Raw genomic sequence first — 17917 nt, 5'->3', positions numbered from 1 at the left:
AATGCTCCCATAATAGGCCTAATATTTTAGTTTAGGTTGCATCAATTTGTATTTAAAGCTTAAAAAAGTTTTAAAATATTAAATTTGAGTTAATTTTTTTTATTTAAGGATAGTCTTGTTATTTTTTTTTAACTGAGTTAAAAAGATCATAAACTGCAACTAGGGGCAAAGTTGAGGAAGATTCAGTGCATTTAACCCTATATAAAATGTAGAGTTATTTGTCCAGCTATTTTGGATCTATAAATCCTAAAAAGGCAAATGGTTAAAGAATGTTACATACCATACCGGTACTTAGAAATGCACTTCTTGAAGTGTGTAAACGAATCGAGCAGCTCGATTCGAGCTCAAGTTGGTTGAGTTAAAGTCGAGCTTGAACTTGAACTCAAAATATTAAGCTCGTTAGCTCGCGAGTCGGGTAGTTGGAGTAAAACTCCCCAATTTTAAGGATCTAAAGTTGCAATTTCCTCGGAACAAAAGCATCCCATAATCATCATGGAGTCATATACTAATGTGCATAAACCAATACCTAATCAGCAAGTCAACCAATAAGTAATCAATCGCAGGCAGTTCTACCAAGCGCATTTCTTCTTCATCATCTAGTCCAACTAAAGAATCCGGAAATTTTCATCACCTGAGTACAGCCCACCATGCTAGAAGAACCCAAGAAGATCATCATAGATACTGATCCTGGGATTGGTAATAAATTTTCACCGTCACAGATAGGACTAGGAGTCCTTGTTTCTTCTGCCACTAGTATGCTGGACTTTGAATCTTGTTTTTCTTGAATTGAATTAATTTGATTGTCAGATGATGCCATGGCAATATTTTTGGCGCTGCAATCACCGGAAGTGGAGGTCATTGGACTCACCACCATCTACGGCAACGTTTATACCACTCTTGCCACCAGAAATGCTTTACATTTGGTAATTACAGTACCCCATCTCATCCCTTCTCTGTTTTCACGTCAAACATCTTTTTTTTTTTCTTAGCTCTCATAAGCTCTAAGTATGCTTAATTGTCGCTGGAGTATGGAAGCTTTATCACTTGATTTCTAATTTACATCAACCTGGTTCAAGAATCTCATTTTTGACATTTAATAGGTTGTTTCACCTTGCTTTTGGATCATATGATTCGTTTTTCCTGATAAAAGAATGTCTTTTTCCCGTTTGTGTTTTCACTTTTTTTTTTCTTTTTCTTCATGTATTCTTTTGTGGGGTGAGGGAAGAAGGGCTGGGGGGAGGCGGTGGCAGGCAGAGTTCATTGTGACTATCATTTCTGGCAAAATTCACGTTTTAGTTCATGTCATGATTCAGTTAGAGATTGCGGGAAGGACGGATATTCCAGTTGCTGAAGGATCCCATGTCACAATCACTGTATGTATTGCTACATCTCTTCCAGCTTAACTGAGGCTTGACATGCAAGCTCTCAGAGCTTAATTGAGGCGTGCTTATCTTCTGTAAACTTCTGCGTGCTCAACTGAATTAACATTCAATTAGATTCTTGTCAAGGGATTATCAAAGAAGAGCATAATTTTCCTCCTTGCTAGGTACAAAAGCCAATGAACCGTAAATCAAATTGCAATTTTGGTTCATGTTTCAGATAATTTGCTGCAAAATGTTTTTTTTTTTTTTTGTGTGTGTTGTTGTCTCCCTTTTGGCTTTCATTGCTCCTGCTTCCTGGGGAAACCTCTGGAGATTGGTCATTCCTGTCAACCCAACAATCAAGTTTTTTCAAAGCTTATGGGAATGGCACGTTTCCCACAATCAGTTCAACGATTAAGGTCTCCCATCGACTCAGATAGGTGTGAGTTTTCGATACAACTTTTCAACTCCATAAGCGGGTCCTCCAAATAAACTTGAATAACTCTTCAAACCTGGGTATCTGAACTCTTTTTTCCTCTCCTTTTTGAGTAGGGTTTTGTGGGAAGTCAATGCAAGTAAAATTTTTGTCTGTATGCTGTCTAAACTGTAACAGACAATGGCAGAAAGTCTAGATTCTCTGGCTTATGTTCTCTCCTTTCCAGGCCACTGTAGAAAATTTTCATGCAAAAGATCATTTATCTGCCACGTCTGATTACAGTTTTGAGCCTCAGAAGAGCTTTAATCAATGTTAGGCATTCATGATACGACAAGCATAAGTATCAAATTGAGTTTTTTTTGTTGCATATTCAACAAATTCATTTTCTTTCATTTGAAGAAAGGGACAAAACTCCGAATAGCTGATTTTGTACATGGTACGGATGGGCTTGGAAATCAAAATTTTCCTCCACCAAAAGGAAAGCCAATTGAACTGTCCGCTGCTGATTTTCTCATCCAACAAGCGAGTTGTTATCCTGGCAAGGTCACTGTGGTTGCGTTGGGGCCTCTTACGAATATTGCTTTGGTCTGTTTGCTCAATGTATCAGATGAATTGCTCAACATTTCAATGGAAAGTTTTTAAGTAGAATGATTTTTGATACAGGCTATCCAATCAGATCCCCATTTTGTCAAAAACATACAACAGATTGTTGTTCTTGGCCGCGCTTTTGCAGTAAATGGGAACGTCAATCCAGCAGCTGAAGCAAACGTGAGTTGCTACAGTTCATATGTCCTGTTTTGTATATGCAACCCACACCTTGATTTTGGTTGAAATGTTTCTCACATTTTCTTGGGGAACTAGATTTTTGGAGATCCAGATGCAGCGGATGTTGTTTTTACCAGTGGAGCTGATGTCCTGGCTGTTGGAATCAATGTCACGCATCAAGTTTTTTTCACTGGTATTCTTTTCTGTTTTCTGTCTTGCGGAATTAATTTTGGGGAGTTTGTTAGGCAGGTTGTGCTGCACTGGATATCCAGGTTATTCCCTCTGCTCTTTTGGGACAAGTCAGAGTCGTAGATCAGTTTGAGTTGCATCATAGGACATATGTTCTTTTCATTTGGAAACATGGCATAAGGCATACAACTATTACAGCTGAAGAAAATTTGTTGATTATCTTGTAACAAGACATTACCTTCTACAGTTGCATCACTGGGACTTTGCTCTTTTTTTTTCTTTTTCCCCTTTGTAGATGCTGATCGAGATAAGTTGGCAGAGTCCAATGGAAAGTATGCTCAATACTTGTGCAAGATCTTGGATGTGTACTATTCATATCATCATGATGCTTACAGCACCAAAGGTTTGGTTGGAAATAAAGAGATGATACTCTCCTGTTCTTTCAGCTATTACACTCAATATTTGGATATGATGCAGGTGTTTACCTTCATGACCCAACTGCCCTTCTAGCTGCTGTCACTCCTTCACTAATCACCTACACAGAAGGTGTGGTCCGTTTACAGACTACTGGCATTACACGGGGTCTAACTCTATTTTATAACAAACAGAAAAGGTAAAAAATGTACTTCAATATATCATTTCCTTGAGATACTGAGTACTCTGATTCATTTGAAATTTTCCTTTGGCAATCTTATTTATTTATGTAACCTTATGACAATGACAGAGGTACACATACAAAATTAGGTTATAAACCGTTGCTACATATCTACTTTGTTGCCTTTTGGAAGATATGTGAGTTTCTGGGAATATTGCTAGATCCACCCAAGTAATTAACATGAAGGAGCAAAGTTTTCCAGAAACATGTCTAAGACAACTGTGAACTGTTTACCGAAAGTGGAATCGGGAATAATGAAAAGAATTTTGAACAGAAACAAAACTTGCCTTTGGATCGATTCAGGAGTCAGAAATGTGCTTGGCCCATCTTAACAGTAGGATCTGGGGTAGGGACGGTCATCAGACAGACTGTCCCTGAGCAGTTCACGGCCAAGGTTTGGCCAAAAAAAATTGTACGGTACAGATCTCATCTTGTACCTCGTTTTTAACAATATGTGTGGGACCCATAAAATTTTGTTCTAAAATTATATATTGTTGAAAGTAAGTTACACAATGTATAAACAGAATTACGTCGTGTGCAAAATGCACATAACCTTCAGGAACAGTTGCAGGTGGAAGAAAATTCCATTACCAGCAATACTTTTAAAGGTTAATTCAACCGCAAGATGTTAGAAGTAAGGAATATCCTCCTCAATTCTGAAATTGGATGTAATTTGGAAAAATAAACATTATCTAGTTAATTACACAAAAATAACTAAAATATTTTGTGGACAACTAATTGGAAGAATAATTATTGGAAATATATGCAACTGTCAGTCATGGGAGCAATAGTGTTTGAAGCATTTAGGGGTAGAAGTGTCAATTTTTCAAGAAAGGGAAGCTGAAGATTTATCCTTTTCAACTCCGGAAATTAAGGATATTATTCTGTTTAACCTTTTACCCTTGCTGCATTATAAGTCACCTTAATGATCTGTGCATACTCATAAACATTGAAATGCATTCATCCGACTATATGCTTTAGGCATCGGCTCATTGCATGAACATTTTCTCAAACACTGGAATTGAGACAGCATGCTCTGTATTCGATATTCACTATGGTTCTATACTTTAGCATAAATGCGGATGTGGTGAAACTTGAATAGGGTCTAAGCATCCCATGTTTTTTGCCTCAATTTGTCTGAGAAAATCTCCTGAAGGCTAAGTATTTTATGATGGAGAGGAGCTGCATCATGAGTTGTTTGTGTGCGTTTGATGCCTGTTGGTTGAGTTTTCAAAATATGCTGATAAGTATTTTATGTTGGCTATATCATTTAAAGATTAGCTCAATATGGTTTTGAGTGATCTGTTTGCACATGGAACTTACAACAGGAAACTTTGCAAGCTAACCACTTGTAGTGATCAATCATGGGAATGTGTTTCAATCTGTCTCACAAATTTTCATTTCTTTTATTTTATGAGCAAGTCATTATAGCTTTAGATTGAACATGCACTGGAAGTAGCAACTTTCTAAAGATTGAACATTAGCTCAGGTTATCAAAAGAACCATTTCTAGCATTAGATTAAAGAGGTACATCCAAAACAACCATCTGCGATGATCTTCATTGCTCTTCCATACTTTCATTCTAAACTACTACTAGGAAAATACCATTTATACTAGATTTATGGCATGCATCCAAAATACCATCTGGAGCGATCATGATTGCTCTTCCATAATAGTTTCATTATTAAAATTAGTACCACTGTCTCCTTAGGAGCAACTGTGTGATTGCTCATCCTATAATGGACAATGTCTTATCTAGCTTCTTTTGAATATCTCATTGATAGCATTAGCTCTACCACTTTGTGATGAAACAGGTTTGGTGAAGTTACAGAATGGTCAGATAAACCCTCAGTCAAGGTGGCAGTCACTGTTGATGCTCCTGCAGTTGTCAACCTGGTCATGGAACGGCTGACTAATTCTTGATCCATCTACACTGATTTTAATTGTTCCTGTTCTCTTTCCCTACCAAATGGGAAGAAGAAGTGTCTTCCTGCTGGTAATTGATGCTCTTAGTGCTTCTTCAAGATAAACCATGTGATTGGATCAAAAGGAAGCGGCCTTGTAGGGCACGCCAGAGATTATTGTTAACGTATTAGTTGCAAATCATCGGAATTTCCCCAGTTCTTATGTCTCCGATCAATACAGAGGAGAAGCAGATTTTTCTTTCATTTAAACCAATGTCACTTCTTCTTGAAAACTTTGACCTATTTTATGAATCTGATCATATTTAGTTGTTCGCATTATTATTGTTGGAAAATGCCGTAGTGACTATCGTTATGGTAACTAAACAGTTTTTACCTGATATAATAGGTTATTATACTTTTAGCGATCATTTGATTTCCTGTTGGACCTAACCACCTAAATAAGATAATGCCTAAAAATAAGGAAGTAAGTTTTTTATCTAAAATAGTAAGTTAACCGTTATAATTAGTAACTTTTGTGTCTCAAAAAATAAATTGGAATAAATATGAAATTTACTTTTTAAAGAGATAAATTACTATTTTATATCCCAAACATACTTTTGTGAGAGTAAGTTTAGTTCAAGTAATAGTAAGTTTTTATACATAAATAGTAGTTCTTACTTATAACATAGTAAATTTGGTTAATGACCAAAACTTACTAATTTATAGCACAAATGTACTATTTTGCTAACAAACGCACAGGAAGTTTATTTGAAATAACAATAAAATATTTTATTAATGATTAAAACTTAGTACCTTAGTTAGTAAGTACTCGTAATATACTTGTATAATACATGATTATATGTATAATTTAAAAATTTTTGTATTTATATATTTTAAAATGCTATGAAAAATATTTTGACCTTTCACATAACCTTATAAAATAATAAAATTTTGTCGTATTATAATTTTGAATAATTTTTGAAAAGTTTAAAAGTTTGGATAATAATAACAACACATCTTCCTAGTTATATAAGGAATATCACTTATCTATGTAATTTCTATAATTTAAAACCTATTAATATAATAAGATGATAAAGTTTTAATATATTTATTGTCTGGGACACAAGAAATAATAAGAATTAAACTTGTATTAATATAGACCTAACAAAATGAGAGAAATAGTGTAACAATTAATACAAAAATAAAAATAACAAAATTAGGATAACAAAATTAGTATAATCTGAAAATTTTTTTCTCTGGAGATTGTTTATGAATATAAGATCCAACCACTAAACAAAAATCACAAGCTTATATAATCTATTGTATAATTTAAATTAAATTTAGTTCATGTACAAAATGATCCTAAAATAATTAGCACACTACAATACCATATTATTTTAACAACAAAAATTTTTTTTGCCAAAAGTCTCCAATATCCATGATATATGTATAAGAGATATTTTACCATATTTTTATCTCTTTTTTTTCCATATTTGTATCTCATGTCTAATCATTGATGTTAATTTGAGGAAGAATATTTTTTATAATAAAATCATTTTGAATTTAATTAACAAGTTGAGATTTTTTTAAAAAAAATAAAAGTGAAATATTTTGGGAATTTATTTTTATTTTCCCAAAATTAAAAGATTGCTATTTTTTTTTTTACTTATTGTTGCCATTAACATTTCATTTTCTAGACTAATTTTTATCAATGTAAAATTAGTTTAGTTAACAATAATTGAAGTTCTATTGGTCCGAGGATTGGCATGCTATTATTGTTATTTTACATGTAAATATATAGCCTAAGTAATGAAATAAATAATAGCTACTTAAAAAAAGGAAATAGGTGCTTAATTGATTGCATTCAAACTACGAATTCTGTTAGTGCATAATTGCTAAATTATATTTTTATTTATAAGAAATCAATATGCATCATATATTGACCAGGACTAAATTACTGATTACTTAACAAATCGTATCTAAACACATGATGTGATATATATTGCATTTGGTCACCTTTATACTCATACCATTTTCCTTTCTTTCTATTTATATTTTAAAGGTGCAAAATTCTCTTGATTATATTAGTGAAAATGCATAAAATCTTTTACAAAATTATTTCAATTTATTCACAAAATATTAGTACTTTTAGGAGAAGCAATGCATTATAAGAATGGTTTTACTAATTTTCTAGTAAACATAACTACTACATTAAAAAGTTAAAAAAAAACTTGATTTTATTATGCTTTAATTAGGAGTGCTTTTGAAGAGAAGAATTAGGGGATCAATTTCTTTGATTCAAGAATTTTTAGAAATTGTAATTATCAAAAGAAAAAAGAATTTTTAGAGATTGTAACTCTCTTATTATTTGATTTAATAAATTTGATATTTGTGCAAGTTTTCATATCTTTTATTTTCGGCAACAAAATTTGTGCTTACAATTAGATACAAATATGGTAAAATATCCCTCATATGTATCTCATAGTGCGCTAATTATGTTTGGACCGTTTTATACATGAACTGAATTTAATTTAAATTATACAATAGATCATATGTGCAAGTGATTTTCATTTAATTGTTGGATCTTATTTTTATGAACAATCTCCCAAGAAAAAAAAGTCCAGATCATACTGATTTTCTTATATTAACTGTTATACTAATTTTGTTATTTTTATTGTTATATTATTTCTCATTTTTTTAGGCTTTAACTCTTATTAATTCTTGTATCCCAGATGTAAATTTATTAAAACTTTATCATCTTATTATATTCATAGGTGTTAAATTATAAAAATTGTGATCTATAAACAAGTGACATTCCATATATAACTAGGAAGATTTGTTGTTATTGTTATCCAAATTTTCAAACTTTTCAAAAATTAAAAATGATTAAAAACTTATAATATGACAAAATTTTATTACATATTTTACAAGGTTATCTGAAAAGTGAAACTACTTTTCATAGTATTTTAAAATATATAAATACAAAAAAAATTTAAATTATTATATAATTTTAATCATTAATAAAACATCTTATCATTATTTCAAATAAACTTCCTAATACTAGTTTGAGATAAGTTTTTAATGTAAAATTGTACATGTGTTCCAAAAATTAGTAAGTTTTAATCATTAATATTTATGTATAAAAACTTACTCTTACTTGAACTAAACTTACTCTCTAAAAAATAAGTTTGAAATATAAAGTAGTAGTTTATTTATTTAAAAAGTAAGTTTAATTTCTATTTCAATTTACTTGTATAAAAATTACTAATCTATTAAGATTAACTTACTATTTTAGATGGAAAATTTACTTCCATATTTTTAGGTGTTATTCTATTTAAATGGATAGATTCAACAAGAAATTAAATTATCGCTAAAAATACAACAACATGTTATATTAGGTAAAAATATTTCGCTACCATAACTATCATTACTAAAGCATTTTCCATCATTGTTGGGTTAGCATGATCATGAATGATCACATCATCTCCCATGTTCGACTTGTATAGGTTGCTTGTTTGCTTTTTTATCTTGCATAGTTTTCATCCTTAACACTCAGGCCTCATCTATTAATCAAACGACCCTTTTTTCTCCAATCTTTAATAGCTATTAGAAATAGACATTTACCACAACGCATGTGGGGGAGAGAGGGAGATCTATTAAACTACAGAATACTTATCTATTCACCTTTCTGCTTTTAGGGTATAGGGTAATCCCCAAGGTTTTTTTTTTGTTTTCATTTTTACACTGAATTATCCTCGAGGAGAAAGAAAAAGGAAAAAAAAAAAAGGAAAGAAAGAAAGAAAAAGGCAGCGACCAAGAAAACCGCATCTGCTCCTTTCTTCCTACGAATGCTGCCGAAAAAGAGATGAACTATAACTCCCAGACTGACCTTGTGTCAACTCAACTTCCTTACAAGAGTAGGAGTCTGTAGATATAAGCCGTCAGGACCGCAGAAACCAGGACCTATGCAACTCCTACCTTGCACACAATCGCCGCAGGGGGGGGGGGGTGTGGGGGGTGGGGGGTGGGGCTGGGGCAAAAGAACCGCCAGTTTCCGTGAGCTTAGAATGCAAATTACCTCAAGCAATTCTGACAGCAACTGGCTTTCCACGACCCATGGAGAACCCCTTTGTTCCATCTGGCATCCGTGGCACTGGAGGCTGCTTAGCCGCAGTTGGCTGCTCAATATTCAAGGGAACATTTGAAGTTACCCCTGGATGATTTCCACGATTGTTGGAATTATATGCAGGGCGTCCACGTCCCTTTCCCCAACCACGATTTTCATTAACTTCGCGAAACTCACGACTTCTGCTTTTTCTCAGTCCACCTTCCTTGTTGTTGCCATGTTCCTCCCACTGCAAGAGAGGGACGTAAAATCACATGATCAATATTGCTGATGTCAAAGCAAATGCAGAGAGTCCAAAAATTCACTTACCATAGGCTCATTTGGTGGTTGCACAAAATCATCCAAACATTTCTCATGTTGCTGTATGTGCTCTGGTCCAAATCCATCTTCGTCCTTGAAGCTGTACTCGCCCTCGTGACCAGCTTTTTTATCACGTGCCTGAGCAGCTTTGGGCTAAGTTCAACATGCAAAAATCGGTAGATCCAAGAATAAGCAGAGTATGTTTCACTTGTTGAGAGAGAACAATCATGAAAAAACCTCCAGAGTTTTGTATTGGCTGCATGTGGAATTATTGCTGCTATATGTGGTGCTTGAGGAGGATGCAATGATAAGAAGATAATCTTTACAAGAAATTAAGCTAAGGGGACCAAATACATTCTGATTAGAACTGTCTGTCACATGTGAATATTTGCAACAATGATTCATCTCAGCTTTTAGAATCTTAACAAATAATCTTTAACTTGAAATTTGATTATAAAAGGAAGGAAAAAAAAATGCTTGAAATTGAAAAGAAAAAAGAAAAGTTTAGTTTCAATCGTTACCAATTATGTCTTGCAAAATTCAGTTGACCTTGTCTCCAACACAAGACTCTGTGAAGCTGAACAAAGCTGCTTCTCTAATATAAGCCCATTTGAATGGGAGGGCGAAGGCTTTTTAAAATGTTTCAAACAATTTACTATATAACCATGAAAGTTTAGTTGGCCATAGAAACAGCAGAATCAAAACAGGTCAAACTGAAAATTTTGGTCAGCCACAGAGAAGACAGTCTAATAGTAGTACATGAAACCTTTTGCTCTGTCATCTTAATTCCCATGTAACATAACTGCACAGATCAATATAAAAGTGAGCAACATACTGAGCGTTTAAGCAGTAACCGCACTTTGAGACCATTCCTCCAGTTACCCTCATTTAGCTCCAAAACCTGTAAAGAAGATTTCAGAGTTGATTTCCCATAAAAGAACCAGCAAGAAACAAAATATAAGAGAGAAAAGACAGGGGGAAAGACGACTAATAGTCCTGTACAAGCTATGAGGATATAGAGCCTCCTCTGCAAGCCAAGAAAAAAATTTAAAAAAAAAAGACGACAAGGAAAGCAAATGTATACCGCTTTCTCAGCAAGTTCTACTGATTCATATTCCACAAATGCATGCAACTGCAAACCAAAAGTATTAGTTAGGACTAGAGGCATTTGAGTCTTATAATGAATGTCAAAGATACATAAGTAGCTGCGCATTGATGGCAAACAACATAAAATCCATGCATCCAATAACAGCTGGACAATTGGCCAAAATTCAATAAGTTATTTCAGTCTTTACAGCTTTGTCAGTTCCACATATTACAACATAAAAATGCTGTCTATCTTCTTTTGAAATATACAAGAAAAGATTTTGAAAACTATGAATGCCATATTATTCATCTTGTTGCCTACTCTTGCAACAAAACAGTCACTTCTGTAAGCACGATGCCAATCTAAAATAAAATCAGTTAAAAGGACCCTCTCTGTTTTCCTCATTGTTATCTTTGCATCAAGATGTACCCAAGGTAGCAGGGAAAGCAAAAAAGAAAAAAAGCCCTCCTCCATGTTTCTCCCCCATCGCGATGAAGCATCTCAATACAATTCTACTTTCCTACAATGCAAAGTTTACCATTTTACAGTGGCTACAAGCATAGGTGCGGTTTATAAACTTAAGAAGTTTGGGAAAAATCTGACTGTAACTGATTTTTAAAGACACAAAAGCAAAACAAGAAAAGGTGAGCAGCTAGATTCCCTGCCTCAGATCTCTTTCTTCTTTTAAAACCACATTTTTTCAACTCTCCCCTTAAGATTTATGCAAGTAGAAACACCAAAATGCTAGCTCTGACACAATTACCACAAGGAAAAAGAAGAAAAACAGTTTTAAAAGGATACATGCATGAAATTTGACGAGGACACTAACAAAATACTGGAAATGGTTCCACATACATAGACTCCTAAACTCTTCCATCTTCAGGACACTTCAGTCATTAATCATGATTGGATTCAAAAGACACAAAATTCTTATCCCTGCCCAAATGCAAGATGAAGTATCAACTGCATCTTAAACTTCTGATACCTTTATCGACAATAAATTTTAGACAAAAAAAAAAGGCCACAACTAGGACCAAGGAGGAACATCAGCGCAAACAGGAAAAGGCCAATATGAGCTAAGCATTCTTCTTCCATGAAATAGTGAAGACTTAAGAAGTCGAGAAGTCCAAAGGCTCCATTCATATGCAATATGCCACAAGTAAAAAATGCACAGTGCAAGAGAAAGTGGATGAAATTATCACCACAGGAAGGTAAATGACATTGAAAGCAGCACGTGGAAACAAACTACAGAGGCTATACCTTGTTACTGAAGTTCACAGGATCTCCTTTCGCAGCTCTAGATGTAGATGTTACTGTTGGTCCACTAGGCTGACAACTTCGAATGGACTTTACACTGGAACAAGAGAAATAAGAGAAGATTGGAAACCGTTTTTTAAAAGAACTGTATGCTCTGGTGGAGATGAGCAAAACAAGTACCTTCCCACTGCTGAGAAAATCTTCAGCAAATTCTGGTGACAGTGGTCCTCCGGCAGATTTTCAGCAATGATTATCCTGGACTACAGATTACCAAGCATTTAAAGAGCAAGCAAAAAATTTATGGCCCGTTACTAGTTCAAGAAAATATGACCTATACATAATTGATGCCCAAAGACAACTAGAACAGGATAAGAGAAAACCTACTTGCACATCTTCCATGTCTAATTCAGTCAGCGGATGCAGGCGTCTGACCTTTTTTCCATCCTCACTAACAACCTAGAGCATGTTGAAAATGCATATAAAATCAACAAGCACAACAGGAAATCAATGGAAACGCAACTATAGCTGGACAACAAAGAAAGAAGGAACCCCAAACACAGTGTAATCTCCATAGCCAGAGTACAGAAGACTTACAAGCTTTGATGAGCCCTTAAGGACACTGGCAAGCTGAGATTGACTTTTAGTGAGAGTTTTGATCTTCTTTATCGATGCAATGACAGATATTGGTACTACACAATATGAAGGCTTAATCATTCAGAAGGTTATGGGTAATTTAATTTCAAATATAACAGCAGAAACAGCAACTAAGCCAAAACCCAGCTTCCATGCATGGAGGAAATGTATAAAAGACAAAAAATAATCCTAAATTTGAATAAGGTATCTTCAACAATCTTAGAAACTGATATGTAAGTAATTAAGGAACTCTTGTTTTCCTATTAAACCATTATTAGTTTTTGTCCAATTGGATAATTTGCTTATTATCCCACATTGGGACTGTTCCTAGCTCCTCGTGACATCACTTTACATAAACAGAGACCTTGACCCCTTATTAGGGTTATGCTTCATAAATTTTCTCTCTCATCTTTTCTACATGCTATCAAAGCAGGTCTCTCACTTATACACACACACAGAGACACTCCCTCTCTCTCTCTCTCTCTCTCACACACACACACACCACAGAAAAGGAAAACAAGCCAATTGCACCGATCATGACTTCATTCTTTCTTGTTTAGGGTTATGCTTGCTATATCTTATCTTTCTTCTTTTTCTACAGTTTCTCACTTCAAGTACAGCTATAAACAAAAGTTAAGTGTAGCTTATAGCAACTCCTCTGGCCTGGATCTGATTTTGACAAAAAATACCATTATCTAATGACAAGCTGATTTAAGTACTGCTAGAAAATGTGGCCAGGATCCAGTACCCGTTCTGTACAAAGACCTCTAAATGGCATGACCTCACTAACGGGTAACTTCAAAAATCACCAATTAAAGACCAAATTTAAGAAACATATCCTCGGTTTAAACATTTTAAATTAAAGATTCTAGACAATTGGCATCCATACAGTCTGCGCCTCCATAAACTGATGATATATTCAGTACACAAACACATTACCTTAGAAAACCTTTGGTAGACCAATTCTACACTGTCGCCCATAGACCATGCAGTGATGACTGACACCACATCAACCAACATAACAATCTATTCCTGCTTGAAACCAATAGATGGTGGTGTGACCCAATCTTGACCGCATGGTCAAAGGCAGCACATTTATCAGTTTTTACCTAATTATTATTCCTTCCGTAAATGTTTCAGAGAAGAATCACCAGAATACACTAAATATCAGTTCACTAAAATTTGTCTATCTATGTTGGAACAAAAACATTGCTATCGACCAAAGTACCCAGTTAAGATGTTATGAAGCCGTAAAAAGGAAACTAGAATTATAAAAAGCCTCTTTGAACCAAAGAAAGCAAAGGTTCTAAAAGTTGCCAGACAGTGATGTGATGTGTAGATGTGCCAGCAATTATCTCAAAATAAAATAGAACCACACATTAGGCAAAACTTCCCAATAGGCAGCATAAAAAGCAAGTGGGTCACACCAAAAGTGAAAGTTTATCCAAATTAGAGCTCCATACAAAACACTTGAACGAGCATGAATCAAAAGTGAAATAAGAATAAAAATATGGATAATCTTACCAAATCCTTCAGGATCTTTAACCATAATTTTATACAAAAAACCAGTAGTGGCCAGATTTATATCACTGAAATAAAACTCCACCTGCAAAGACAAATATTTATGACTAGGCATTATATGGTGGAGACAAAGATTATATCGCCAAAAGCTTCAGAAAATAGATAACACACTCATATGGAAGTTAAATATGGGCCACAATGGACATACAAAGGAAATTGCCTAACATGCCCCATAAATTGACACCAATACATGGGTAATTGTAATTATTCGTTAGAAAACAGCTTGTCTTCCCATTTATGTGTTCTTTACCCATTTCCATATGTAATAGCTTCCAGTGCTTTAGCATGTTCTACAGGGATTAAAAAGATATGGAAAAAGAATCCTTATCACATTAACATATCAGCATACCCGTTTATGATCTAATATTTTTTCAATGACCCAATTCTGGAAGTATTAGACATTATCACCACAAACTGAAAACTAAGGTATCTTGACTGACCAGAAGCCTGATAAGTGATGAACTTTTGACAGGTTGGTTTAGATCCTCAAATGGTTTAGCAGTATCCTTTCTCTGGACCCCCATCCACTCTAAAAGAAAGAAAATATAACCTCATACTTCCCAACCACGATTATTGTGCCTTCTTGCCTTCCTCCCTTCGACTGAAATCCTACCATTCCTAATCTTGCAACCTTATCAGGGAGCTCTCTTTACGAATTCTCCTCCAATGCAAACCAATTCTGAACTGCATTGTGCCACCAAACAGTTTGCCATCAGCATTCCAAACTTTTACTGCCCATAGTTGTTTCGCTAAAAGTGGGTCCAGATTTTCTCTTGGAAAGCTCTCTTATTTTTTCTCCACTCCTAAACGACATATCCCCTTCTCTCCAGAAATCACAGGTTTTTAATTTAAATTTAAGCATGTGGAGGCTGTGGAAGGGGTTGTTCTCTTGTAGAATACAGCTTTTTGTGTCAATAGTAACTTGGAATTTGTGTTGACATTTGTTTTTCGATAAGTGAGTCGGCAGTTTATATGATGGTTGCAGCTTTGAGCTCAGTGTTCTGCCATCAGCTTGAGTTGCAGCTGGAAATAATGTTTCTTAAACATCTTCCAGTGTAAGGAGGTAGAGCCAACAAAGATTTGGGAATAAGAGTAATGGCTAATGGCTCTGAATAGTAGGAGATATGCAACGTAACAAAGGTTTTAAGAATAAGATCTAAATGGCAAGAGAACTTTACTAAATCCCATTCTAAATCAATTATTTCAGTATTAAGCTCAACTTCTACGAGCCTAACGATATAAGCGTTCCATACATACATGATTTTCAATAGAAATCATCAGAGGATGTCCACCTAATGCAATATAACAAATTTTTTGAATCCTTCAAACAAGAATACCATGATTTTTCATGTACTCAAAACACTTAATTTAGTGTATATGTACATACGCTGTTTTTGCAGCAAAGCTAATACTTAAAAAGAAATTTTGAGATTAACTGAAAGGCAATCAAGAAAATTCAAAATCAAATTATAATGCAATGCCGGATAACACCTTTCCAGCAAAATAGTACTTAGACAGGACGTGGACACTGTCACGAAAAATTAAATGGAAACAAAAGCTGCCCTTTCATTAGTGTATCTAGCCTACCTAATTATTACTTACCGATAATTCCCATATCTTAAAGACACTCAGCTCTCTATACCACACAGTACCACTTTTTGCCTCTCAAACAGCACCAAGTAGGTGCATATGCCATACAATTCTAAAATAAAGTAACTAATAAGCAGGTTTGATATCTATTTCCTAATTCAAGCATGACTCAGGGAAGATTCATAAAATCACTCTGTACAGTGACTAAATTATTAGATGAAAATACGGGAATAGATCCAAATACACGTCCCGTTTACATATTATGCGCTGGTCATATTTTCATTATATAATGCATCCTAGTTGGCAAAATAAGAAAGCTAAAGAATACGTATAATCACCAGCCAAAAATAAAAACTAGTAATAAAAACGTAATAAGTATAATCGCCAGAGGAAATAAAAACTAGCAATAAAAACGTAATAAGTATAATCACCAGAGGAAATAAAAACTAGCAATAAAAACGTAATTCATTAAAAAAAAAAAAAAAAAAACACACTACCACGCATAACTGAATAACAACATCAATCAATAAGACAAAAATGCAAAGATGACATTTTTTTAGAGATGAAGAGGTTGCCTGATTGATAATTTTGAGAGCAATCTCTTCAGATAGGCCAATTTTGGAGGGATCAAAAGCATCGGAACTAGAGTGGGCCAAGACAGAAAGGTCCTGCTGTTGATTGAGAAAGCCTCCAAGTCCAGGAGCAGCAACACCGTACAATTGGAGCTGCGAAGGGTACCCCAAGGCGGAGGCCAAATTGGTGTCGAGCGAGGACGACGTCAGCTGAAAGACAGCTCTGGAGGAGGCCGAAGACGAAGCCCCATTGGAATTAAACACATGTACCAAGGAGGGAACTCCAGGAGGGCGGGGAACGACGAAAGTAGCGGCGAGATCGCTCTGCTGCTCAGACTGAACCAAGGACAGCAAGTTCCCGCAGGAAGACGACAAGGAAGACAAGGAGGGGGAAGATACAGAGGGCGACAAGAGAGACGGCGAAGACGAAGGAGACGCAGCGGCGGACGAAATCGAGATGCGAGGAACGAATTCGGGAGCGCGGGCGTTGAGCTTACTCAAGGAGGCGGATTTATAGAGGCATGGATCGGAGGGAGATGAGGATAAGGAAGAAGATTTGAAGCGATGGAGTGGACGGTCGTGATCGAGGAGAGAGGATGAATAGGACCGGCTTAGGGTTTCGGGAAGATAATCAGCTCCAGCTGATGATGACGACGATGTCGAAGCAGCTGCCGAAGCGTCCATCATACAATTACTCTGTTCTTATTTTTCCTGGTTCTGAAATGATCTCAGTATTGCTGCTGATTGAGATATAGATTGCAATGAAAATTGCGTGCCTTTTTTCCTCCGGTGGCAATGGGAAGAAGAAGATGAAGAAGAAGGGAGGTGTCCTCCGGGCAGGGCAGCTAGTCGGGGAGGCAGGCGGCCGAGGGAGGACGGAGACCGACGGATACAAAGTGTTAGGAGTTGGGAGGGCCAGAAAGCGGAGACCTGAGAGCGGAGAGGAATTGTCGCTCTCTTCTCTTCAGACCCGTATTTTCTGTTTCGCTACTTTGAAACTTTTTTATACTACTTGCTACTCTGGACCTGAGGCCGGGGCCACACCAGGAATAAGTAGTGAGTTTTGGGGAGAAAAAAAAAAGTCATATGAATTAAGTCAAACGGAAACTATACTCCGTAGCAGGGCAGGATGATGGACGAATGATGCGTAGGTTAAAAAAAAAAGTTTAGGGATTATTTAGTTAATCTAAATACTAAAATTTATTGTTTATCATTAGGGATTAAATCACACGTAACATCAAAATAATAGTATATCATTTTATATATTTTTTTCTTAATATAAGATTCAAATTATTTTTTCGGTTACAAAATCATTGTCAAATATGATTAATAACAAATAATTTAAAAAAAAACCTGCAACCAAAGCATTACAAAAAAAGCGAACTTTAATATCATAAAAATCTCTGCACCTAACCTTATTTTTTGACAATGATATTTATGACGTTAAAGTTCGCCCTCCAT

General features: G+C 35.2%; 2 protein-coding genes across 7 annotated transcripts; one reads left to right on the top strand and one right to left on the bottom strand.

Moving 5' to 3' along the window:
* Positions 1 to 385: 385 nt before the first annotated feature.
* Positions 386 to 5646, top strand: LOC113735213 (probable uridine nucleosidase 2). Of its 3 annotated transcripts, XM_027262208.2 has the most exons (9): positions 386 to 696; positions 808 to 923; positions 1314 to 1373; positions 2197 to 2382; positions 2461 to 2565; positions 2659 to 2755; positions 3047 to 3154; positions 3229 to 3364; positions 5221 to 5646. In XM_027262208.2, the coding sequence occupies exons 1-9, from the start codon at positions 648 to 650 to the stop codon at positions 5327 to 5329; spliced, it is 966 nt and encodes a 321-aa protein (XP_027118009.2). In that variant the 5' UTR covers positions 386 to 647; the 3' UTR covers positions 5330 to 5646. The 3 variants fall into 3 exon arrangements, with proteins under 3 accessions (XP_027118009.2, XP_071939733.1, XP_071939735.1); XM_072083632.1 differs by lacking the exon at positions 386 to 696 and having other exon boundaries at positions 836 to 923; positions 1314 to 1803; positions 2201 to 2382; XM_072083634.1 differs by lacking the exons at positions 386 to 696; positions 808 to 923 and adding an exon at positions 1497 to 1803 and having other exon boundaries at positions 937 to 1373; positions 2201 to 2382.
* Positions 5647 to 8964: 3318 nt separating this feature from the next.
* Positions 8965 to 17428, bottom strand: LOC113722179 (la-related protein 6B). 4 transcript variants are annotated; one of them, XM_072083628.1, is made up of 11 exons: positions 16460 to 17428; positions 14238 to 14319; positions 12675 to 12769; positions 12465 to 12536; positions 12261 to 12340; positions 12084 to 12177; positions 10821 to 10868; positions 10572 to 10637; positions 9746 to 9889; positions 9389 to 9665; positions 8965 to 9235 (listed from the first exon to the last, which is right to left on the bottom strand). In XM_072083628.1, the coding sequence occupies exons 1-10, from the start codon at positions 17141 to 17143 to the stop codon at positions 9390 to 9392; spliced, it is 1641 nt and encodes a 546-aa protein (XP_071939729.1). In that variant the 5' UTR covers positions 17144 to 17428; the 3' UTR covers positions 8965 to 9235; position 9389. The 4 variants fall into 4 exon arrangements, with proteins under 4 accessions (XP_071939729.1, XP_071939730.1, XP_071939731.1 ...); XM_072083629.1 differs by having other exon boundaries at positions 8965 to 9665; positions 9746 to 9874; positions 16460 to 17292; XM_072083630.1 differs by lacking the exons at positions 8965 to 9235; positions 10821 to 10868 and having other exon boundaries at positions 9329 to 9665; positions 16460 to 17292.
* Between the last annotated feature and the right edge of the window lie 489 nt (positions 17429 to 17917).

Source organism: Coffea arabica, chromosome 3e (assembly GCF_036785885.1).
Source record: "Coffea arabica cultivar ET-39 chromosome 3e, Coffea Arabica ET-39 HiFi, whole genome shotgun sequence".
In the NCBI taxonomy this organism is placed as follows: Eukaryota; Viridiplantae; Streptophyta; class Magnoliopsida; order Gentianales; family Rubiaceae; genus Coffea; species Coffea arabica.
The sequence above is the reverse complement of the archived record's forward strand: the minus strand, read 5'-3'. Positions and strand labels throughout refer to the sequence as shown.